At 50.0% G+C, this 24705-nt stretch overlaps 1 protein-coding gene across 2 annotated transcripts in view; it reads left to right on the top strand.

Annotated features, from left to right (window-relative positions):
* The first annotated feature begins 4607 nt into the window (after window positions 1-4607).
* Window positions 4608-24705, top strand: part of BRD4 (bromodomain containing 4) — a 45701-nt gene continuing 25603 nt past the window's right edge. For both annotated transcript variants that reach the window (XM_025366819.1, XM_025366820.1), the window contains exons 1-7: window positions 4608-4795; window positions 12776-13094; window positions 16867-17004; window positions 18352-18487; window positions 20246-20535; window positions 21126-21488; window positions 22344-22472. In XM_025366819.1, coding sequence (XP_025222604.1) covers window positions 12810-13094; window positions 16867-17004; window positions 18352-18487; window positions 20246-20535; window positions 21126-21488; window positions 22344-22472 — 1341 coding nt within the window. In that variant the 5' untranslated portion in view covers window positions 4608-4795; window positions 12776-12809. The remainder of the gene's footprint in view (window positions 4796-12775; window positions 13095-16866; window positions 17005-18351; window positions 18488-20245; window positions 20536-21125; window positions 21489-22343; window positions 22473-24705) is intronic.

Raw genomic sequence — 24705 nt, 5'->3', positions numbered from 1 at the left:
CTGCCAAGTTTTTTGCTTCCTTAGCTGTTGTCATCTGAAATGGTGTGGGTTTCATTTCATTCTGCACCTTTACATTTTGAAAGTTACTGAGATGAGTGGGTGACAGCTATTTACTTCCAAGCATCCCTCTTCGGCAGATTCAGTTCAATTGTCTGGACAGAAGTAGACACTGAATGTGTATGGAGGGCCTCCTAGCAGTGCGTGGAATGAGTTATCTGGGTGACTTGCTTTTACCTGAGGGAAGAGAAGCCTGAAAGTGAATTTAACGTTGCCTGGAAGGTGGGAACCCCTTGACCTATTTCCCTAGGATGGCATTGACCATCGAAGTCTTCTGTAAAGGTGTAGGAATGGCTTTCTGTGTACCTTTGGGGGTGTGTATCAGATATAAATCCAGCACTTGAGACACTGTCAGCTCTCACTGACTGGTCACAGTCTTCAGTTCCTGCTTTGTCAACCAGGGACTTATGGAAGCTCTGACATTAATTTACCATCACATTCTGTGTTCCCTTTTCTTCAAGAAAAGTGATGCCGTTCCTCCTCCTAATCCCCATAGATTGGATTCTGTACCTGATGAGTGGTGAGGGCAAGATGAGAAGAAAAGTCATCTTGTCTAAAGCCATTTCTTGAGAGAGTCTGGATACTGACTGGTGTAACGTCTTTTCCAGATCTTTCTCTTAAAATCACTATGAAGTGCCCAGGGTAATATCGTTGAAGAAAAGATCATCCCATTAACGTCAGCTCCTCACCGAGGTACCCAGGGTCCGGTATCTCTGGATCCTGAGTCAGTGTGTGCTGTTGCCTTTCATGCGTGTGTCTGTTCCTGGCTTCATCTCCTTGTGGCCGTCAGAGGTCTAGTTTGGCTTTCCCACCCAGCAAGGGCTCTTGGTAGTCATGGCTAAAATGTTGCTGGGGGTGTTAGGTCATGGTGTCTCTAGAAGCACTTGGGCCAGCCCTGTTCCTTTTTGTATCCGCAGTGAGTGTAGGCAGGTTCCAGGGACACCTTGAGTCAGCCACTGCTCTGCTGCTTTGAGAAGAAACTTAGAGGCATGATATACTCTTGCTTACTCACCCCGACTGCTTCCCAGTGGGTGAAATTAGAGCAGTTGATTGGAATGTCACCTTTCCCACTTGTGGATCTGTTTGAGGAGTTCAGTGTTATTTCCACTTGCACGTAACAGGACTGTGTGTTAAGCTGGTGTGTTTGGAACATTACGGCCACAGGCAATGTGGTCATGAACCATGCAGATTGTCGTTTGCGTTTCACTCATCTCCCTCTTGACTTCCCAGATTCCCAAAGGGCATGATCTTGACCACTCACGTGGAAGTTGGCATAACATGTTTCCCTGGTGTTTGGTATATAGGAAGTTTTTATAGTTTTAAATTTAAATGAGGATTATGAGCTTAGTTTTTATACTTTTGTTTGCAATGGGAAAATTGCAGAAGACCGGTGTGATGTCATCCGGAGAAATTTTCTGATCGACACCAGGGGCCGCCCAAGATTGTATTATCAGCTGAGTTTGACTAAACCTGTTTTTCACTCTTTAACTTTTTTCTCATTTTAATTATTTGTGCCCTCTAAGAAGTGAATTTCCTCTCCCACGCTTGCTGCCTTTGTAGTCTTTCATTCTCCATTGTGTCCCCTGTGTTATCTTCCTCCTAGGAAACACTCCTCTTAAGCAGAGCGAAGTGCCCAGCTCACTGCCAGCCCCCACGTTGTGATCTACATTGCTCTCTGGCCATCTTGGAGTCTCTCTCAAAGCAGGGTTTTAATCCATAAATTCAAAGACAGAGTCTTATTCTGTTGCCTAGGTTAGAGTGCAGTGGCATGATCATAGCTTTCTGCTGCAGCCTTGCTGAGCTCAAGCAGTGCTTCCGCCTCAGCCTCCTAAGAGCTTGGGACTCTGTGTGCGAGCACATCCAGCTGTATTTCATATTATGGTGCAGATGAATCTCAGTGCCACATACCCCACACCAGCTCTGTTGAAAAAGATGAATAGCTGAAAAGGTGTAAAGTGAAAACAGGTAAAGAAGATGGGATAATGGCTTTAAAAGAGGGAACAAGGAGAAAATGCCACTCTTAGCTGTGAAGGGCACAGCTGAGTCAGTGGGAATGCATAGCCTGAATTAATGACATTTCTGTCATAATCTTTCAGCCTGTAATTTGGCCAGGTGTAGTGTCTGAAGGGCCAGCTCACCAAGTAGAAGTGGACAGACACCAAGAGGCCAGTAGGGGCTTGTGAAAGGGGATAGATTGCATAGAGGCTGAGTAGTTTTTACATGTGTGCCGAGTGGTTGATTGGTTTTCAGTGTAAGTAGGTGTTGTCATCCACACACCTGCCACCACCTCTGGCTTCATTCTGTGGGTCTTTGTGCCACCCATCTGGCATTGTTACCTAATTTCATCTGTAATTTTGCATCCTGCATTTCTTTTTTTTTTTTTTTTGAGACGGAGTCTCGCTCTGTCACCCAGGCCGGAGTGCAGTGGCCGGATCTCAGCTCACTGCAAGCTTCGCCTCCCAGGTTTACGCCATTCTCCTGCCTCAGCCTCCTGAGTAGCTGGGACCACAGGCGCCCGCCACCTCGCCCGGCTAGTTTTTTTTGTATTTTTTAGTAGAGACGGGGTTTCACCGTGTTAGCCAGGATGGTCTCGATCTCCTGACCTCGTGATCCGCCCGTCTCAGCCTCCCAAAGTGCTGGGATTACAGGCTTGAGCCACCGCGCCCGGCCGCATCCTGCATTTCTAATGTAACATCATATACCCTCACCTTCACAAAGTCTAGAAATCTATGGAATGGGCTGCAAACTGTGGCCTGCAGGCCAGTTTTATTGGCACACTGTGAGGCTCATTTGTTTCAGTATTATTTGTGTCTACTATCATGTTATGATGATGGCAGAATGGAATATTTTAACAGGCTGTTTGTTCTGCACATCTGGCCCTTTATTGGAAAAGTTAGCCTAGCCTGCCCCTGCTACAATACATTTTATTAACCCAACAGTTTTTGTTTGTTTGTTTGTTTGGTTGGTTGGTTGGTTGGTTGGTTTTGAAGATGGAGTCTCGCTCTGTTGCCCAGGCTGGAGTGCAGTGGCGCGATCTGGGCTCACTGCAACCTCTGCCTCCTGGGTTCAGACAATTCTCCTGCCTCAGCCTCCTGAGTAGCTGGGACTACAGGTGCATGCCGCCATGCCCGGCTAATATTAGTAGAGATGGGGTTTCACCGTGTTGCCCAGTCTGGTCTCGAACTCCTGAGCTCAGGCAATCCACCCTCATCGGCCTCCCAAAGTGCTGGGATTATAGACGTGAGCCCCCACGCCCGGCCAGCCCAACAGTTTTGATCTTGTCTGTGTCAAAGTTTTGTTTTGTTTTTGCTACATGCTTCTCACAGGAACATTTTACATTCATGAATCTATCCACCCAGATTTACCCATCAGCAACATGATGTAACCCACATGTAACAATGGAACCTTTCACTGTACCTGAGCCACTTGTCCCTTCAGCTGCTGGCACCTTTTGCAGGGAAAAGATGGTGCAGCATTTTCAGTGCTACTAGTTTAATTAACCTGCTGATGAGGTTCAAAAGCAGAGAGACTGGAATTCTGGTTGATGAGATTGTGGCCTGCCCGGTTTCATGGTCCTCCTGGCTGCAAGATCCTTGTGTGCGGGTGTCCCCTCCAGTGGAGAACAGAGAGCGTGAGTGTGGCTCACACTCTCCCCTAGCAGGAAGGCCAGTATATCTCTGCCTTGGCTTGTCTGATTCAAGGCAAGCTGCAGGGTCTGAGGTACTGCAGAATCAAGAGGTAATGGGGCCCCACCACTCGACTGGTCCAAGGGGTGGGGGGTGGGGTGTATACATGCTGCATGAAGGAGGATTAAGGCTTCTAAGAGCTGCCTCGGCTCATGGCCACTGGCCCGGCTCCAGGTGGCGCAGTCTGGCTGATGACACGAGCGCAGTTCTCACCAGCTGCCTGAGCCAGTCAGATGGAAAAGTGATCCTGTTTGTGCTTCCCCACTGACACAGATTGCACAATTAAACAGGCCGCTGTCATGAATTTGAAGTAGCCGCCACTGTAGCACCTAGGAGGGGAATAGACCTTCTGATACTGATGTTGTGTAACCAGCATTTTAGCAAAGATGTTTCTAGGACAAGATAAGATGTAAATTGCTGTAAATTGAATCATGTTGAGAAATTACCAGGTTTTTACCAGTCAGGGTCCCTCGTCCCCTTGTTTTTGTCCCCGGGCAGAATCTAGCATTCCCCGAAAATAATTGTTTATACAAGAGCCTTGGAGCGGTGGAGAGGTGACCTCCTCTACCTAAAGGGTATGTGTGACTGTGAACTTGTGATTTCATGAGGGGCTGTAGTCAGTTGGCGTAGGCTAGCACTCTGTATGGAATAAAACAAATTTAAGCCATGTCCCTTCAGGCATCTTATTGCTTGGGAAGCATAAATAACAACTTGGTGTCCCTTCCCTTTGCCCCCACACCTCATGGCTTCAGTAGGGTGGTATGTTTTAGATTTCACCTATGCCACGGGGTATGTCTCATTGTAAGCAGATGGCCACGTGCTGCAGGGAGAGGTCTTGGCTCTGATTTGTTTAGGAGGATGAAGTTCTTTGGAAATACTACTGCTAGAAGTCTGACTTAAGACCCAGCTTATGGGCCACATGGCACTCAGCTGCTTCTGCAGAGAAGGCAGGCCACGGATGGGTACAGCAAAGTGTGGTGCTGCTGTCCAAGCCAAAGACCCGTGTGGGGTAACTGGGCCTCTGCCCCTTGTGGGTGTTGCCAGTGTGCTTGGTGTGTGGAGGCAGCTGCGGAGCAGAGGACTTTGAAGCACGTGCTGCTCCAAGTGACGTCCAGCCAACCGGGCCATCATACACTCTGCCTCTGTCACCATGGGGATGATGATGAAGGTGATAAAGTCGCAGCCTGCTTTTTAGGGTTGCTGTGTGAATAACTAAGCCAATACAGATGAAGTGCTGGATAAGAGTATCAGCTCAGTAAGTGGCAGGTACCTCCTGTGGAGCTCTTCCAGGCCCCTAGTGCAGGTTGGTGTGATGATGGTTTGCATAAAGCTCTGCTAAGTGTGGTTTTACGGGAGAATCAGAAAGCCTTCTGTTAACCAGCCATCGTCTTGGCGACTGCTACTGCCTTCCCTGGTGTCTTTCTGCCTGTGTGCTCCATCACTTTAGGAGAGGGGTGAGTCTGAACAGACCAGACAGAATGAAGGCAGGATTATTGGGTTTCAGGGGGCCTGCTGGGAGGCCAGGACTTCAGGTAGAACTATAAATACAAAGTATAGCTGGTCCCAACCCATTGGTTTTCTCAGTGACTTGTGATGGACAGAACTGGAACTGAATCTCCAGCAATCAGCAGATTCTGGGCAGTTGTTTATGGTCTTTCTCTTTTCCTCTCTGGCTTGCCTTTAGAGTCCCAGAACTAAGCCTGCCCTACATGTCTGTATCTATCTCTATCTTGCTTTGCTTTCTAATCTCCTTTCGTGGTCTGGGAACAGGTTGCTTGGGGCCAGGCGCTTTGTGATGAGTGGGCTCAAAACAAAGTCCGTCTGGAGACCCTGAAAGCCCCTTCAAAGGATAGGAGTTAATTGGGGCAACGATGAAGAGAACTATGGCTTGATGGAGGATGCCAGTGAAGAGGGCTTGCTGCCATCCACTTTGCAAGTAGAAACTACATCATTGCAGAAAGTGTTCAAACTTTCTGAACTGGTTTTGGATTTTTTGTTTTCTACATCTTTTTTCATTTTTCTACTTCGTTTTTGATTTTTTTTGATTTGTCTGAACTATTTTGATTTGTCTGAACTATTGACTAGATTGTAAATAAGGTTAGTCCAAGGAAACAATTTGTTTCCTGCTCAGAGTTATAAAACATTACAGTTGTGTTCATTACAGTTAAGTACTGTCTATCCCTAAAATTTCCCCAAAATTCACTTAAATATTATGATTGCAGAGAACATCTTTGAAAACAGGCATACTTAGCCGGATGCGGTGGCTCACGCCTGTAATGCCAGCACTTTGGGGAGGCCGAGGCAGGCGGATCACCTGAGGTCGGGAGTTTGAGACCAGCCCGACCAACATGAAGAAACCCCATCTCTACTAAAAATGCAAAATTAGCCAGGCGTGGAGGCGCATGCCTGTAATACCAGCTACTCAGGAGGCTGAGGCCTGAGAATTGCTAGAACCCAGGAGGCAGAGGTTACAGTGAGTTGAGATCACACCACTGCACTCTAGCCTGGGCAACAAGAGCAAAACTCTGTCTTTAAAAAAAAAAAAAAAAAAAAAAAAAACCATGCTGAATCAGAGGTCTATGAATTTAGAGGGAAAATTTACATTTTTATTCTCATTAACCCAGAGGTTCCCAAATTTTCTTGGTTCACAACATCCTTAAACGTCTCAGTTTTTTTCTGTGATGCTCTCAGGCCAAAGGAAATAGCCAACAATGTTATTAGGTAGTTAAGCACAAGCAGCAGAATAAGTACCAGTGTCTCAACAACTGTGTAGCTGTCTGAAAAAAATAATAATAATATATATTTTATCCTTACATAACCATACTTTGCCTTTTTTTCTCCTTGGCAGAGTCTTGGTCTGTTGCCCAGGCTGGAGTGCAGTGGCACAATCTTGGCTCACTGCAACTTCTGCCTCCTGGGTTCAAGTGATTCTCCTGTCTCAGCCTCTGGAGTAGCTGGGATTACAGGTGCGTGCCACCATACCTTATTTTTTGTATTTTTAGTAGAGATGAGGTTTCACCAGATGGGCAGGCTGGTCTCACACTCGTGACCTCAGGTGATCCGCCCACCTCATGCTCCCAGAGTGCTGGGATTACAGGTGTGACCCACCATGCCCGGCCCATAGTTACTTTCTAATAGGGTGTGTCTGCCTGTTGGGTGCTGCACAAGTTTTCAAACCTTAGAACTAGATTGGATGTCACTACCTGCATTTCCTGTTCATGTTGATTTTTATATGACCTTTGCTTTTTTTTTTTTCTTTTGGAGATAGAGTCTTGCTCTGTCGCCCAGGCTGGAGTATAGTGGCGCCATCTCTGCTCACTGCAACTTCCACCTCCCAAATTTAAGTAATTCTCCTGCCTCAGCCTCCTGAGTAGCTGGGACCACAGGTGCACACCACCATGCCTGGGTACTTTTTTTTTTCCCCCCGGGAGAGATAGGGTTGCACTATGTTGGCCAGGCTGGTCTCAAATTCCTGACTTCAGGTGATCCACCTCCCGTGGCCTCCCACAGTGCTGGGATTACAGGCGTGAGCCACTGTGCCTGGGCGATCTTTGGTTTTTATTACAGCAACTTACTGATCAAGTGTTGCAGGCTGTGACATTGTTGAAAGGAATAGAGTGCAATCTGGTGTTTGAAATGATCAACTACCTTGTGCTAATAGTTCCTGCAATGCCATCTGAGTTTACCATGATATCCCCAGGGCACCTGGGCACTCAGTTTGGGAACTACAGCATTGTCTAACCTTGCTTCATCCTTTTCTTCTACACTGGGAACGTGATACAGGATTTCTGTTGGAAGTAGATACAAAAGTAGGACATCCAGTTTGATTATGTAGCCTTCGGCCGGGCGCGGTGGCTCAAGCCTGTAATCCCAGCACTCTGGGAGGCCGAGACGGGCGGATCACGAGGTCAGGAGATCGAGACCATCCTGGTTAATACGGTGAAACCCCGTCTCTACTAAAATATACAAAAAACTAGCCGGGCGAGGTGGCGGACGCCTGTAGTCCCAGCTACTCGGGAGGCTGAGGCAGGAGAATGGTGTAAACCCGGGAGTCAGAGCTTGCAGTGAGCTGAGATCCGGCCACTGCACTGCAGCCTGGGCGACAGAGCGAGACTCCATCTCAAAAAAAAAAAAAAGGATTACGTAGCCTTCTTTGGGTTGGAAACAATATGCGAAATTTTTTTCCTTTCCGTTGACCTTCAGCTAACTCTTAACATAGTCAATGGTGGCTCCTGCTTTTTGGCCACAGGTCAGTATGACAGTGGAGAGGGAGCAGCATTTTTTAATATTTTCAACGGAAAACTTTGAAGATGTTTTCTCCTGTTAACTATGCCAGGCGTGCCTTCTCTTGCCGATGCCTGCCTCACCCCCACCACAGAAGAGCACACACTCTTCCTCCCCCTCTGGTCTCATTCTATGTCCCTTCTTCAGAGATGCCGCCTGTCCCGTGGGTCAGTGCAAATTCCTCTCCGCATCCATGGCCAGAGCAAATTCCTGGCCTCGTCCATGGCCAGAGCAGCCCTACCCTTCTCCTCCACGGTATTCACCCCACGTATTGCCTAATCACTTGGGAGAATGCCATGTCAACCACTGAGTGCTAGGGCAGGGCATGTTAGGACCTGTTGCCTGAGTGAGTGACTGTGTCTGGTGGTCTCCACTTACCCATGTGAGAGCATGAACTGTTTTCCTTTTCCAGAGCTTTGCGATTGAGCTGGAAGCCCTAGGATGACAATCTGGGTGTGGTCACTGAGGGAGTACACCTCCTGTGTGCTGGGAAGACAAAAGTGAAATAAAGATGAGCCTGCCTTCAGTTCCCAGGGGTGCCCACTATGGGCTGACCGTGGAACTCACTAGATGGAGATTAGGGAAGCACCAGATGCTGTGGGCCAGAGAGGGAGAGAGAGCACGCACCTGTGAGCCTCTGTCTGCGTCCCTCCATCTGTCTGGCAGTAGGGCTAGCAGATCAAAGGCTGAAGGTGACAGGGGTGGCTGACTTGTTGTTGGAGCCTAGATGCTAGGGGTCTGGGGCAGTGGGGGGTGGGGGGGAACCGCTGTGGGAAGAATTCGCCCAAGGAGGCTTACCTCATCAAATCTGGGCCTTAGAAAAGTCGTCTGGCTCTCACATAGGAGTTCTCACTGTACCTCTCTTTCTTGCCCTATAACAGACTAGAAGTGGTTGGTTTTCCTCATGTTTCTTGTCATTGCCGTAAGAGTGGGCTCTTGAAGTTTCCCAAGCGTCTTATTTTCCTGTGGTCATGGGAAAGCTGTGGGCATAGCAGTAGGTCAGTATGGTCCCTTGAAGTGCAGGTGCTGCACAGGCCCAGAGTGGTTGCAGGAGTCTCAGGCATCTTATGGTGATCCCCGTTATGGGGCCATGGGTGTCACTTTCTTTTCTTTCTTTTTCTTTTTTTGAGACGGAGTTTCACTCTTGTTGCCCAGGCCTGGAGTACAGTGGCACAATCTTGGCTCACTGCAGTTTCCGCCTCCCAGGTTCAAGCAATTGTCCGGCCTCGGCCTCTGGAGTAGTTGGGATTACAGGTGCCCGCCACCATGCCCAGCTAATTTTTTGTATTTTTAGTAGAGATAGGGGTTTCATCATGTTGGCCAGGCTTGTCTCCAACTTCTGACCTCAGGTGATCCACCCTTCTCGGCCTCCCAAAGTGCTGGGATTAAGGTGTGAGCCACCACGCCCGGCCAGATGTCACTTTCATTTGTTATCTTCAGAACCTCCTTAAAGAAACTTTGGGGTACTGGTAGCTCCCAGGTTTGTCTCGTGTCGAACATGTCATAGCTTTACATTCGAACAGAACCTCCAGCAGTTTCTTTCCTCAGGGACCTGGGTGTGTGTTAAGGATGGCGGCCACTGTGTCACGACCGTCTGTGTTTGACACTTCTGGTGTGTGTGTGTGCAGCACACTAGTGAGGATTTCCTTAGTTCAGAGGCAAACTTAAACTACCCAGGAATCAGATGCCAGGTTTTGGGCCACTCTATCTGCTTAGACCTGGTCTTCCCACTCCTGGGTCACGTACTTCTCTCTGCCTTGGTGTCCCTATCTGTAAAGTGGGGATGAGGCCAGAAGCAGTGTTACATTTTTGAGAATTTAACTGTTACTGTGCATCACTTGTGAGCTGGCTAGGGAAGGGTGTTTTGGCTTTTGCAATGACTTAAAACACCAATTGAGGCAAGGTTCAAGAGTCAGGTTTTCTGTAGAAAACCGTTTTTTCTTGTGAGCAGAAAATTCAGCTTCTGGCCGGGCGTGGTGGTTCACGCCTGCAACCCCAGCAATTTGGGAGGCCGAGGTGGGCGGATCACCTGAGGTCAGGAGTTTGAGACCAGCCTGGCCAACATGGTGAAACTCATCTCTACTAAAAGTACAAATATTAGCCAGCCATGGTGGCACACGCCTGTAATCCCAGCTACTGGGGAGGCTGAGGTGGGAGAATCATTTGACCCCGGAAGGCAGAGGTTGCAGTGAGCCAAGATTGTATCACTGCACTGCCTGGGCAACAGACCCTGTTTCAAAAAAAAAAAAAAAAGAAAATTCAGCTTTCTTGGGTCAAGGGCCTGTCTAAGCCTGGTGGGAAGGTGAAGAAGAGTGGTCACCGGCCCAGAGCACACATGAGTTTTCATCCCTTGGCTTTGCTGTAAGTCTTTTTGGAAAGAGACAAGCATGGCCCAGCCCAGAAGTTCTAGAAGTCCTTGGCCTCATCTTGCCTCAGGGGCATTGCTTCAAGATTTCCAGAACGTCATTACTTAATGGAAAATTTATGGGGGCTGCTTCCTTTTGGGACAGCTTGGCTCTGCCCCCTGGCGGCCTGTGTCCTTGTGGCTGGGCTGCTCCCGTCCCTGCCTGCCATCACTCACCTGGCGTGTGCTTGGTGTGCAGCATCAGCTGTGTGTTTCTGGAGCTGCTTTCTAGGAGAAATCTAATTGTAGAAACCAAACTGCATGGCATTCCTTGGCCTCACTCTGTGTACCCTCCATCCCGGGATCCAGGCTTCCCCAGTGCCTTTAGGCCTCCCCTCCCCTTGGCCCCATCACACTTGTCCCCTTCAGTCACTTTGGACTTGCTGGTCCTGCTGCATGGAAGCCCTCTCCAGCTGACTCCACATGTGAGTGGGATTTAAACCCCACTGACGTGTTTCCTTGTCTGTGATGCTGTCCTTCTACCAATACTTGTGTCCAGTCACTTGGTGTGTCCTGTAATCTTTCTGTGCCTGGACCAAGACTGGTACACTGGACCCAAGGTTCCCAGCAAGCTGGTATGTGGCTGGTGTCATTTGTCCCTGTGTCTTCTCCTATCTCACTGGCCTCCTATCTCCACAGCCTAGTCCACGGAATTGCTTTGTAGCAAATTCTCCGTTTGGCACTTTTAAAATAGGATTATTTGCCAGAACTGCATTTACAAAAAAAGCTTGTGTAATCGTGGTTTAAATAAATTACACAAAGTAATTCACTGGCAGCTCGGGTGCCTAGTGTGTGCTAGGCATAAAGCTGCTTCTGCACCCACTAAAAGTTCATTCCAGAATGATATCTCCACTGAGTTCTTAAGTTTATTACTAGAGATGCTTGTTAGATGCAGTCAGCCCCGAGCTTTCAAAGTTTTTCTTACTACTGGAAGTGAGTTTAAAAAGCCGACCATATATATATACTTTTTGCCAGTAGAAAAGTGTCGCAAAAAGGATGCAAATGGCCAGTATACATCTGAGCAAGTGCCTTTTCTCGTGAATCATCAGTGTGGAAACTCAGTCACTGCAAGGGGTGGGTTGTGTTTCCAGAGGGCAATTTGGCAGTAAAAACATGCATACTGTTGACCTGCAGCTATCTTGGGGTTTGTCCCACTGGAAAAACTGGACAGGTGTTCAGAACCACCCTTGTGAGGATGCTTGTGGCAGGGTTTGCAAAGTTGGGGTGGCCTTCAGCAGGAGTTGCTCAGGTGAGGGGAGGTAGCAGAGCAGGTGTTCAGACAGGCACTGACAGCAGGGACCTGTGTTGCCACTGGGGGCGTGCCTTATAGTTAAGAAAAATGGTAGGTCTCGGCTGGGCACGATGGCTCACACCTGTAATCTCAACACTTTGGGAGCCCGAGGTGGGTGGATCATAAGGTCAGGAGTTCGAGACCAGCCTGGGCCAAGATTGTGAAACCCCGTCTCTACTAAAAATACAAAAATTAGCCGGGCACGGTGGTGACCACTTATAATCCCAGCTACTCGGGAGGCTGAGGCAGGAGAATTGTTTGAACCAGGGAGGCGGAGGTTTCAGTGAGCCAAGATCCCACCACTGCACTCTAGCCTGGGCAAGAAGAGCAAGACTCTGTCTCAAAAAAAAAAAAAAAAAAAAAAAAGAAGAAAATGATAGGTCTAGTATGGATTCATTTTTGTTTTATCAGCAGTAAACATGCAGATTTTTTCCTCAGCAAACCTGTATTATTTAGGTTACCAAGAAAATATTCTTAGTAAGTTTATGGCTTTGCCCTGAGCACTTGGCAGTGGACTGGGTGAACCATCCATGGGTGGGCGGACCTGGCCTTCCTGCTTCTCCTTGCCTGGCCCACCAAATGGAATTACTGACTTAGCTCGATGCTTCATGTGTGACAAGTGCAAACAATTTTAATGTAAATGTCATATGTGGGAGCCTGCAAATCATCCTCTTCCACACACAGGCAGCATCTCCTACAAGCTCACAGATGGGAAAAGGGATGTGCAGGTTTATGAGACGTGGCTTCATTGTATCTCCTTCCCCATGATCTTCATAGTTCCCAGAGCCCCTGCTGGTTCCTAGTGGGCTCTCACCACCTCACTCTGCCTCCTCTGTTGGTATGTGGTCTCCTCCCTGCTGGAGGGTAAGTCTTTGGGGAGAGGAGATATTGGAACCCTTTCGGTCAAAGCATGGGGTGGCCCCTCTGGCCAACCTGGCCAGCTGCTGCCAGGGGAGCTCAGTCCTTGGAGACCACAGCCAGAAGGACTTGTCATTCTGAGCAGTGCCCATCTGCTAACTGATTTCTCACGAGGACTCTTCTCTTCCTTTGTAGAGTGCCTGGTGAAGAATGTGATGGGATCACTAGCATGTCTGCGGAGAGCGGCCCTGGGACGAGATTGAGAAATCTGCCAGTAATGGGGGATGGACTAGAAACTTCCCAAATGTCTACAACGCAGGCCCAGGCCCAACCTCAGCCAGCCAACGCAGCCAGCACCAACCCCCCGCCCCCGGAGACCTCCAACCCTAACAAGCCCAAGAGGCAGACCAACCAACTGCAATACCTGCTCAGAGTGGTGCTCAAGACACTATGGAAACACCAGTTTGCGTGGCCTTTCCAGCAGCCTGTGGATGCCGTCAAGCTGAACCTCCCTGTGAGTAGTGTGGGCAGGGCCCAGGGCTGCCGTTGTCAAGGTCTCCTCCTGCATGTCTCCTGGTCAGGACAGATCCTGGGGGAGGGTAGGAGATGCATTTGGAGTCGTGGTGAGAGCTTCACGGCCCTTGAGTGAGTGGTTTCAGCAGTTCTAATCAGTTGAAATCGGGGAGAAAGAACAAGTTAATTGGCTTAACAATAACTGGTTTCTTAGATATTGGAATCCTGGGGAAAATTGTGTAGAGGTTGAAGCAGTGGGAGAAAGGAAGGCCTACATATCTACTTGCAGTTCCATGGTGAGTTGAAGTCAGAGCACTTGGCCATCCTGGCCCCTTCCTTTCTCAGGTGTGTACGTAGTTGATCAAGGATAAGTAGACGTAGTTGATCAGACTATGCTAGAGGGGGATTGGCTTGCCGCAATAGCAGTCACCTAGCATCATCGTCACTGTCACCCAGAGCACACAGTGGGGAAAAGTAGTGGATTACCTCCCAGGGAGCACAAGTACATGGAGGTGACCCCAGCTGGAGAAAGGTGGCTGTGGCTGTGGCTGCAGCTGCACAGGCGGTGTTGCCCTCCCTCCCTCTGACTGCAGCACACTTGCTTTTGTGCCTTTTGTGAGCCCACCCCTCTTCTCTTTCCCTAGAGAGTTTTCCATTTGCCCATATCCCTAGCAAACTGTTCTGCAAGCACAACTTGTATCTCCAACTGAACCTCAGGGAGCAGATGGAAGAAATGCTTTAGTTTTTCTTCTTTTCTTTAAAGCACCAAGGACTAATTGTCTTTAAATTGTCCTTTACTGTTTGCTAAGTCCCGTACACCCCCTGGCAAGTGTATTAGGTGATTGCAGCCACTGACCCAGGCTGGTGTGTGCACACTAGAGCTAGTCGTGTATAGGAGCGGCCTTAGCCTCTGCCAGGCATCCGGACTCCCCAAGTTTAAAGCCATTGTGTCTGTAAGAACTGTCTGGTGCTATTGGTTCACTGAATACGTGTTGTGCACTCGGGGGAAGATAATCAGAAGAGGGCAGTATGTGTCTGGGTCTTGAGCTGGCTCAGGAAAGGTATGGAGGCAAAAGAGGGGCCCCACTGTCTATTGACCAAGGTAAGGAGTGGAGGCAGTCAGCTGTGTTGGCCTGCAGGAGGGAGACTGTTGAGGGAGCTCACTGCACCAGTCTCTAGCTGAGCTGGACAGGGTCCATAATAGAAAGTGACATTCTCAGAGCAGATGCACAGAACCAGGAGAGAAGGAGCTGGGGGCTAGAGTGGAACCCAGAGCGCTGTGAGGCCCTTAGGGGTTGGGGGGAAGGCAGAAGGCTTACAGAAGAGAGCATTTCCCCAGATTCCAACATCAGAAGCTACAGGGAGGTCAAAGAGATGAGGATTCCGACCTGACCATCCTATTGACCTTTAGGAGGGCATTGGTGACCTTAGGAAGACGTGATACAGAAGTAGAAACCAGATTTGCGACGGTGTGAATGCGAAGGTGAGGATGTGAAGCCACCATTTCAAGAAGCTTGGCTTTGAAGGGAGACGCATCAGTGCCAGAATAGCAGAGGGGTCAGCTTGTTACAAGAAGACACAGTGGGAACTGAAGCAGGGAGGGCTGAGAAGGTGAAGACAGGAGAAGGAAGGGCTGGGGGACTTGAGCTTGCCGGGAAGCAGCAGCATCCCAGGTGAGGCTGAGGGAACAGTGCTGACCAGCGGGACAGACAGGTATGGGTGGTTGGTTAGGCCATGGGGTTTGGGAGTTCAAGGTCAGTCTCTGAAGTGCAGGCCGGAGAGTGGCCAGGACATTCTTGCTCTGGGCAGAGTGTGAAGCTACCTGTCCCTATGACTGTTGACGTTGCCCTCATTAGCTCTGACATAAGAGGAAGGGACTGATCCCTGGTGGCCCTGATCTGATGTCTTCAGAGATGGAAGAGTGAGGAGCAGAGGAGGGAGCTTGCTGGATGAGAGTGGTCTCAGGGCGTTTGGTGGGGGCTGAGCCAAAGGGGATGCTTGATCAGGAGCATCGTCATGCTAAAGCTGTTTTCCGGGGACTTCCTTCTTCAGGAGATGTTAAGGCCACCCCAAAAAGTATTCCTTGTCTGTTTTCTGATGCCTTCTAGGTCTTCACCCGCATTTTGATCTCCTGTCATGCCCCTAAACCTTACTATCCAGGCTGGCAGTTCCTCTTCCCCACCGTTCTCTCTGTCTTCACCCCAGTTCCTCTTCACTGTTCTGTTTGCCCTTGAGCCATGTGACACACTGTGGCCAATTCAGTGGCCTTTGGCCATAGAATAAAATCTAAATGTCCACTGTGATAGATCTATTCAGACTTGGTTCTCTTGGTGAAGGAGGTCAGAGCATAGACAGTGGTGTCGATAGTCTGCTTCCAGTCTCCTCTCTTGACCACTTGCCTAAGGTACCCAGGCGTACACTTGTAGCCCCCACCCCCAGGGCAGTTCCATGACCTGTGCCAAACCCTTACATGTAAGCAGGTCGCCCTTGTCTCTTTCTGGTGGATGTCAGAACATCTCAGAACCCCACACTCATCCCCTGTGCTGGCCTTTCCAACACTGTCCACTACCATTCCCGAGCAGGGCCTCAGTGCTTGCTGTTAGCATACTTGCTCTCTCCTCCCTGCAACAGCCTCTCCATCTGCAGCCTGTGCCTCTACCTTGGGACTCCACTTGGATTTGGTTCTGATACGCCACTCAAACTTAATTACGGGAGCACCTCTCCCCAGTCAGGGTGATGGCTCAGAAAGTTTGGCTCTCAGTGGGTCAGGCCAACAGCCTGAGCTGGTCTAGTCATCAGGGGCTTGCTGTCTGGGTGCAGCCCCCTGCCTGGCCCTCTGTGATTCTTGCACTTGGAAACTCAGGTACTGCTTGATCTGTCCCCACATTCCTTCTGTGGTTGTTTTTAAAAATGAACTTAGTTTTAGAATAGGTTTAGATTTAGAGAAAAAGTTGTGAGAATGATGCAGTTTGATTTCAGGGACTTTAAGACATTTACATCTGTTATCTGGCTGCTTCTGTTTGGCACCTAAAGAGAGTAAGATCTGAAGGTTTGAGGGTTGGGATGGCCATTTTTTTTTTTTTTTTTTTTTTTTAAACTAAGGATCGTAAAGGCTGTCCAGATGTGTCATTTGGCAGTTAACGTGGTCGTTCAACTGTATCTGGATACTAAAGAATCCTTAGTGGTAGACTGTGTGCAAGTGAAAGAAACATAAGTCCGGTGAACTTGACTAAGGGTGGAATCTTATGCTCCGCAGCTCTTCATGGTGACAAGGAGGCAGGAGTGCCAGGGCCAAGGGTTAAGAGTGGGCTCCAGCATTGGCGCCAGGGAAATTTGCATTTTATGGACATGTAAAATTTCAAATGGTGGGGACAAGTAGGACCTGCCATGGATTCTCTTACTAGGTGAGGATTGCTTTTTAAAAGGCTCCCTGGTTTCCCCCTTATTTATTAAAAGTGAAAGAATATTTTAGCATCTATAAAAAGAAAAAATGTGCATTTCAATAAACAACCTGTTCCAGGATAGAGCAGTTGGAAACGTGTATGTTTCCCTCTGAATTACTCTCCAGCATTCAGGAACCCTTCCCCGCTCCACTCCACTTTATTTTGGTGTTCCCCCTCGAGATCACTTGCTGATACCAGTAGGAGCTGTGGTTCCCGTGGATTTACCTGTGGAGCAGCCAAGGGTGAGGTCCCCAGGCCAGCCTGGCGAGCCCAGCATTTGTGCTGCCTGGCTGCCTAGGTGACACTGGACTTCTGCTCTCTGCTTTCCAGGATTACTATAAGATCATTAAAACGCCTATGGATATGGGAACAATAAAGAAGCGCTTGGAAAACAACTATTACTGGAATGCTCAGGAATGTATCCAGGACTTCAACACTATGTTTACAAATTGTTACATCTACAACAAGGTGAGATATGGGGGTGGGTGTCCAGCTGCCCTGGGGAGAGTGGAGGAGAGGCGACGGCAGTGGGCATGTCAGGAGCCCGTGGGCAGGGGTGTTGGGTGTGGCTGGGCTTCGAGTCTGGCAAGAGGAGACCCTTGGAGGTAGAGGTAATGAGACCTGTGGTTGTGCCTGTGGCTGGGTATGGGCTTTTTTGCTGGGAGGAGGGTGCTGGCCATGTTGAACTTGCAAGCCGTCCTTGTTAGCCTGAAGCATGTGCTTCTGGTGCCCTTGGGATTTTGGTTCCTGAGCATGTCTAGTAGAGAAGGCGTGAGGAGAATAGTGGCGACTCATGACAAAGTCCATTTGGGTGATGTAAATTGTTAGGAAAGAGCCTGCTAAAATGTAGTTGTGCAGAGGTGTGCCCAAACAGACCTCCACGTGAGAGAGGGTGTGATGGGGCCGGCGCAGAGCTCAGTTGCTCTGTGGGTGATGGTCTGCTGGAACTGTGGACATGACTGTCGATAACTCTTGGCCATAGATGAAGTGTCCCCCCGATCCTACATGTAGACCTGAAGGTCACTTCCTAACCCCGTAGCCAAACCTTTCGGCTCGGCTGTGCCATGAAGCCAGATCATTTGTTTACAGTTCAGACCACAGATGTGATTAAAATCAACCCTTTCAAATAGAACGACTCTGGAGGGAGACACTATACAGAACTCAGCTTTTGACCTCTGCTGGTGTAGTGGGTAAAAATGCCCAGAAGAGATGGGTAGGTGAGTTTCTTGAAGTTTACTGTGTTTTTTAAAGTCTCAGCTCTCACCACTTAGGTTTGAGCAAAATGTGCAGACCAGGCTCTCAGTCTAGAACTGAGTGGGAACAGCATGTTATAGATGAGGTGACAGAGTGGGACCCCTAAACTAGTGTGAGATGTGCAGTGCCCAGAGTCCTGGTAAGCTGCCATGGGGGTACATTGGGGAGCATTGCTGGGGCCCTGCTAATGTATCATGGCAAGAAATCCTGTGTCATTCAAGTATTTCTGGTGAAACTGAATTGTGTCAAAGGAGGGCCCCTTTCAGTGATTGGCTGAGCTTGGCAGATGCTTAAGGCATTAGGATGGCTTCTCAGACAGGCCAGAGCTTAAAAGATGAGGGAGGTGTAGGTAGACAAGTGTAGGCTCAGCACACCTGTGGGAACACAAGCCTCTGTGATACCTGGTAGTGTAGCCATTGTGGCTCCTTTGGGTGCAGATCGGGGAAGGACCCGGAATACGACGCTTCATGCTTTGGGGGCAGGGGGTGGCATGGGGTGCCCTGTCTACAAAGGTGGGGAGGGGAGGGCCCTCTGACTCTACCCCTGTGTCTCCTTATCCAGCCTGGAGATGACATAGTCTTAATGGCAGAAGCTCTGGAAAAGCTCTTCTTGCAAAAAATAAATGAACTACCCACAGAAGAAACCGAGATCATGATAGTCCAGGCAAAAGGAAGAGGACGTGGGAGGAAAGAAGCAGGTAGAGTACTGAAATAGCAAGTAAATTGGCTTTCTCTCCGACCTTTGTCCCTTTTCCAAGTTCGGTGGGGGGCTGGGAGTGGCAGGAAGATGGTGACATTATATACTGCATGCCGTGTTTGGACATGTGAGATTGGGTTTGGTGTTGGATCCATCCCACAGGGTCATGTGGCCCTGTGGCCTCTTCTAAGCAGAAATAATTGGGCCCTGCCTTTTCTGAGGGTGGGTGATGGATTTACGATAAAAAGAAAGTGTAACTTTTCAAAGCACTTTGACATTTTTTGAACACTTGACCCTACCAGTGTCATAGGTGGTTTTTACTTTTCCATTTTAAGGACATTAACATGACCAGAAATCATTTTAACTAACTCTCAGTTCTAAACCTTGAGGTTGGGAATTGGAATTACCTTAATGCACTGGGGTCAGAGCTATCCCTGCTTCTGATGCTCAGTCATCTGAAATGAAAGCCCTCCGCATCCATTTCTGCCTGTCACCACCCCCAACTGACACAGGGTTCCAGGGGCCAGCTGGCAGAGCTGCGCACTCCAGGAAATGATTCTGTCTAGGAAACCAGCAGCTACTGTCCACATCTTGTCCTTTGCAACTCCATGCTGCAGAAGGGTGACATTTGCAAGGTGGTCCCTGAGTGTGAGTTGTTTGCTTCTCTGAGCAGCAGCCTTTCACCTGGCTTCCCATGCTGTTCTGAAGTGGTGGCAGAAAGGGGGTTGCTGCATCCCCTGCTGCACCCAAGGTAAATAAGGAGAACTAGTCTCACATGTCACCCTGTGGCTCTTGTACATATCAGATCACATCCCTGATCCTCATGTAAGTCACATCCCTTATCCTTACATGAGGATATTGGTCCTCACTCCCTGGGACCAGGGGTTTGGGCTGCACGCTGGGCAGACAGACTTGGTGGCACCTCCTGTTCCAGTCTGGAAGAAGTCCAGCAGTTGTGCCGGGGGAATGAGAAATGGGAAACTCAGCGGAATTTCACCCTTGCTCCGTGAGATGCACAGAGAACATGGGTGTTGCTTGAGCTGGTAGATGAAGGCACTGGGTGTCTTTGTCCGTTTTCATGGCAGCCAGCATGCACACGAAAGATGTGGTGGCCCAGGTTATGCTCCCAGGCATTCGCACCCTGGGCCATCCGCTCTTGTTAGAGCTCTGACCATAATCCCTCACTTTTTGCAGCTGGTTGGGTGAGCCACGTGACCATTGTGTGTTTGGACTCCCTGCACAGCTGCTGGGAGGCAGCGCCGGAGGCAGTCATGAATGGCAACAGTCCAGCTGCCCCCTGTGGCTTGAGGAGGTGGGGGTCTGCCAGTTTCCAGAAACCTTGGCGAGGGCAGCTACTGCCGGCTCCCTGCCAGAAGCTCTTACTCAGAAGGCAGTGCTTCTGGGAACAAGGGCAGCTGTGCCTGGAAGCTCTGAGTGTTTTCCCGCTCTGTGTCCCCTGTCAGCGTGTGCTTCCTGCTCCTTGAGCCTAGGCCTCCAGGCTTCATGAAGGGGTCTTTGTGCCTGAGTTGGGAGTTGCAGCCAGGACGCCCTAGGAAATGAGAAGTGCGGTTTTCTGCTGTTCTCTGAGCCCCAGGGACAGGTGGACGGGTTTGGCAGAGTGGAGTCTGGGATGTTCATCTCTCAGGCAAATGCAGCACGCAGATGTGCGCTCACTGTGTGTGGTGTGTTTCCCCACAAGGTCAACCAGCATGTGGACGTTAGCATGGCCTGTAACTCCCTGTCTTATTATGATTCGTAGGGACAGCAAAACCTGGCGTTTCCACGGTACCAAACACAACTCAAGCATCAACTCCTCCGCAGACCCAGACCCCTCAGCCGAATCCTCCTCCTGTGCAGGCCACGCCTCACCCCTTCCCTGCCGTCACCCCAGACCTCATCGTCCAGACCCCTGTCATGACAGTGGTGCCTCCCCAGCCACTGCAGACACCCCCGCCGGTGCCCCCCCAGCCACAACCCCCACCCGCTCCAGCTCCCCAGCCTGTACAGAGCCACCCACCTATCATCGCAGCCACCCCACAGCCTGTGAAGGTGAGTGTCCTGGACTCTGGAGGGCTGCTGTCACCAGGGAGGAGAGCAACCCTGTCCTTGCCCATGCTTTACACAAAGCCTGTCCTGGGTCCTGGGCACTGGTGGGTGTTTCTGGGGAGATCTTGCTGTGTTGAAATTGCAGCCCAGAAGCAGCTGCCCTGCTGACTCAAAAGATCCCATAATTGTGTCACATCTCCTAGTGGGTTCCTGCCCCCCTGCCCCTCTCTAATTTAGACTGTACATATTTGCAGATGTGCCATCTAAATAGTCTCTGAATTGTGCCTCCCCTGGGCACTTGGGAAGAGGCCCTAGTGTTAGGTAGTAAGCAGCCTCCAGAGGTCCCTTGGCTTCCAAGTGAGCACACAGTTTTATGCTTTCTCCTGCCACAGGCAGGTCTTGTCCCAGCTGCAGAGCAGAGTGGTGGGACACCGTCTGCCTGTCCTTGGCCCTTTGCCTGTGCAGTTATCTTTGGGTCCATCCTGTGTGAATGTCGGGCCCCTAGACAGGGCATGGCTTTGGGGGTGACCCTGAGGGCAGCTGTGCTGGCTGCGACTTCTGACTGTGCCTGTTGGCGTCCGTGTTCTTGGCAGACAAAGAAAGGAGTGAAGAGGAAAGCAGACACCACCACCCCCACCACCATCGACCCCATTCACGAGCCACCCTCACTGCCCCCGGAGCCCAAGACCACCAAGCTGGGCCAGCGGCGGGAGAGCAGCCGGCCTGTGAAACCTCCAAAGAAGGACGTGCCCGACTCTCAGCAGCACCCAGCACCAGAGAAGAGCAGCAAGGTCTCAGAGCAGCTCAAGTGCTGCAGCGGCATCCTCAAGGAGATGTTTGCCAAGAAGCACGCCGCCTATGCCTGGCCCTTCTACAAGCCTGTGGACGTGGAGGCGCTGGGCCTGCACGACTACTGTGACATCATCAAGCACCCCATGGACATGAGCACAATCAAGGTGAGCGGGATATGCCTGAGCGGAGGGACAAGGTGGGCAGGCTGTCCCTCCACATCAGAGCCTTCCTAGCCTTTCCAGTCCAAGAGGAGGCCTAGGCCTGGAACGGTGGCTGCGTGGGCTTTTCCTGTCAACTCGAAGAAACTGAGCGCCCCCTGCTGGCCACTGTGGGACATGCTCTGAGACCCCGTGCTTGGCCATTGTGGCTGCGGATGGCTGTGCTACCCCTTCCCCTAGTCTGAGGAAAAGCAAGACAAGCCCTCTGGCCTTGGTTGCCCGGGGCCCCGGGTACCTTGCCCACACAGTAGATGCTCCATGAGAGTTTGGGACTTGGCGGCCTTGCCAGCCTCTTTGTGGTGGGGAAGGCCTTGCTATCTCCTCTGTGTGGGAGGCACGCTGTAAGTGCCGACATTTTCACCATAGTGTTTTGAGACCTTTTTGGTTTTAAAACTTAACTACGTGTGTCTTCTTCTGGGAGTGGAGTCCCAAACATGGGGCAGGCAGAGCAAGGAACAGTGCTGTGTCCGTTTGACGAGCTCCTGTACTGTGTCATCATGATGAGCTGGGCCCAGCCCTCTCCATCAGTTCTCCCCCTCAGTTCTGGCTCAGGCTCCACCTCCTGTGGGTTCTGAGTCTACCTGCCTGTGAGCCAGGCAGATGAGCTGGGATGCTGGCAGGGCCAGTCCCAGCCCTGAGGCTGAGAACTGGGGTGATGGCCTGTCCCCCACTAGAGTCTTGACAAAACTGAGAGCCAAGAAACCAACTTGCTCCTCTAGGCATCTCTTTCGTCTGCTGCCAGTTACTTCTCCATGGTCACTTGGGCAGACACAGCTAACAGGGACCTGTCTTGTTTTCCAGTCTAAACTGGAGGCCCGTGAGTACCGTGATGCTCAGGAGTTTGGTGCTGACGTCCGATTGATGTTCTCCAACTGCTATAAGTACAACCCTCCTGACCACGAGGTGGTGGCCATGGCCCGCAAGCTCCAGGTGAGGCTTGGGAGGGCACAGCCACCCTCAGCAGAGCGAGCTGAGGTCCTCGTGGGATCACACCTCTGTGGGCCTTGGCAGTTTTTTTTCTGTCACTTTCCTTGGGATAATGCCATGTTGCTTTAAAAAAGTGCCTAAACTCAGCCTAGTGTACATATTTTAAGTTGAGATTATTCAGTTAAAGCAGAGTGGGTGTTCCACTGCAGGCCCCCTCCCCCATCGTCCACCAGCACTCATTTGCTTTTGGCTGGAAGAGCAGGTGTGTGTTGTGCATGGCCCAGTCTCTCCTACAAAACACACCTGTCTCAAGTGGTTCGGGGGTGGGGGGCACTCTTGCCAAGTAGGCGCTGTCACAGTTGTGAGCTGAGGACATCTGCACTGTGGACATCTTTCCACCAGAGCCTTAAGAGCCTTCTAGCTGCAGAGTGGTTGTTTTTCCACATGGCCACAATTCTGATGGGGGGTCCTGGGCCACTTCCTTCAAGTTGAGAGCCTGGGTGGTGCACAGTGTGAAATACACGTGTGGACGGGGAGGGGAGATGACAGCATAGACGTGTAAACTATTATTTTTTTAAAAAAGGAAAAATATGTAAGTTTAAAAAATGGCTTTCTTTGGTTAATAAGATTGGGTTAAAATTTTTGGAGAATAAAGTCAATATTTAGTACTATCATCTTTTTTTGTGTGTGTGGGTAGGGGGGGCCGTCTTAATTATTGGAGACAGACAGGGTCTCCTTCTGTCACCCAGGCTGGAGTGTAGTGGCACAATCATAGCTCACGGCAGCCTCTGCCTTCTAGGCTCAAGCGATCCTCGCACCTCAGCCTCCCGAGTAGCTGGGACTACAGACTTGCACCACCGTGCCCAACTAATTTTGCCTCTTTTCTTTTAAAGAGGTGGGGTTTTGCCATGTTGCACAGACTGTTCTGGAACCCCTGGGCTTAAGTGTTCCACCTGCCTCGGACTCCCAAAGTGCTGGGATTACAGACCCATCTTCTTTTTTAAATTATTTGAAACTGTAGATAAATGACCATAAAAATTCCCAGCCTCTTCTCCCCGAGGCCATGGGTTGCTTCTGTTCTCAGGGTCAGAGCAGGCTGTGGGTGGGGCCACCTGCCATCATGAGGTGCTGGTGTGCTCATTGTAGGCCTCAGCAGGCTTCTGCACTCCTGCCTCTCACAGCTATCTGCTTCCAGGGCAGAAGTGAGGACTTGGAAAGTCTTTGGTGACCTGCAGATCTGTGCCAGGCAGAGGTCACCAGAGCCCCACTGCCTGCTTGCCTCCTAGCTGTACTAGGTCCTCGTGTTGTCCCAGACTCCCCACCATAGCACCCCATACCTGCTCCCACTGGACCTAAGGCACTGTGTCTCCTGTTCTCCATGGATCAGGGGCTGCCTTGGCTTCAGAGGACATGTGCTCAAACTCTTGAGGTAGGATAAACACTTCCCTTGTGAAGTTTGTTGGGCTCTTTCTTACTAGTATGAATGTGTCTCTTGTTATTTAAATGCATGCTCAGGCTTGGGGCTTTTTGTTTCTACATTTTGTTAGGGTTTGTTTTTTTTTTTTTGAAACGGGGTCTCATTCTGCTTACTGCAGCGTCAACCTGCTGTGCTCAGTTGAGCCTCCCAAATAGCTAGAACAGTGAGCGTGTGTCACCATGCCTGGCTAATTTTTGTATTTTTTGGTAGACATGGCGTCTCTCACTGTGTTGCCCAGGCTGGTCTCAAACTCCTGGGCTTAGGTGATCCACTCACTTCAGCCTCCCAAACTTCCAGGATTACAGACGTGAGCCATGGCACCTGGCCTGTTCCTTAGTTTTATTTTCTGTGACTTGGGGAGTTGTTGCCCTCTCTTCACTTTGGTAGTGTTTGTGTGCCTTCTTCACAAATAACATTGCCCCTTCATCATTCATGTTTGCATTTCCCATCCTTGAAGGAGTTGAGGCTTTTAAATTTCTTTCCTTTTTTTTTTTTTTTTTTTTTTTTGCGCGATGGAGTCTCTTTCTGTCGTGCAGGCTGGAGTGCAATGACACGATCTCAGCTCACTGCAACCTCCCCCTCCTGGGTTCAAGCAGTTCTCCTGCCTCAGCCTCCTGATTAGCTGGGATTACAGGCGCCCACCAATACACCCAGCTAATTTTTGTATTTTTAGTAGAAACGGGGTTTCACCATATTGGTCAGGCTGGTCTTGAACTCCTGACCTCGTGATCCGCCTGCCTCAGCCTCCCAAAGTGCTGG

This window comes from Theropithecus gelada, chromosome 19 (genome assembly GCF_003255815.1).
Source record: "Theropithecus gelada isolate Dixy chromosome 19, Tgel_1.0, whole genome shotgun sequence".
NCBI lineage: Eukaryota > Metazoa > Chordata > Mammalia > Primates > Cercopithecidae > Theropithecus > Theropithecus gelada.
This window is presented reverse-complemented; position numbering and strand designations above follow the sequence as displayed.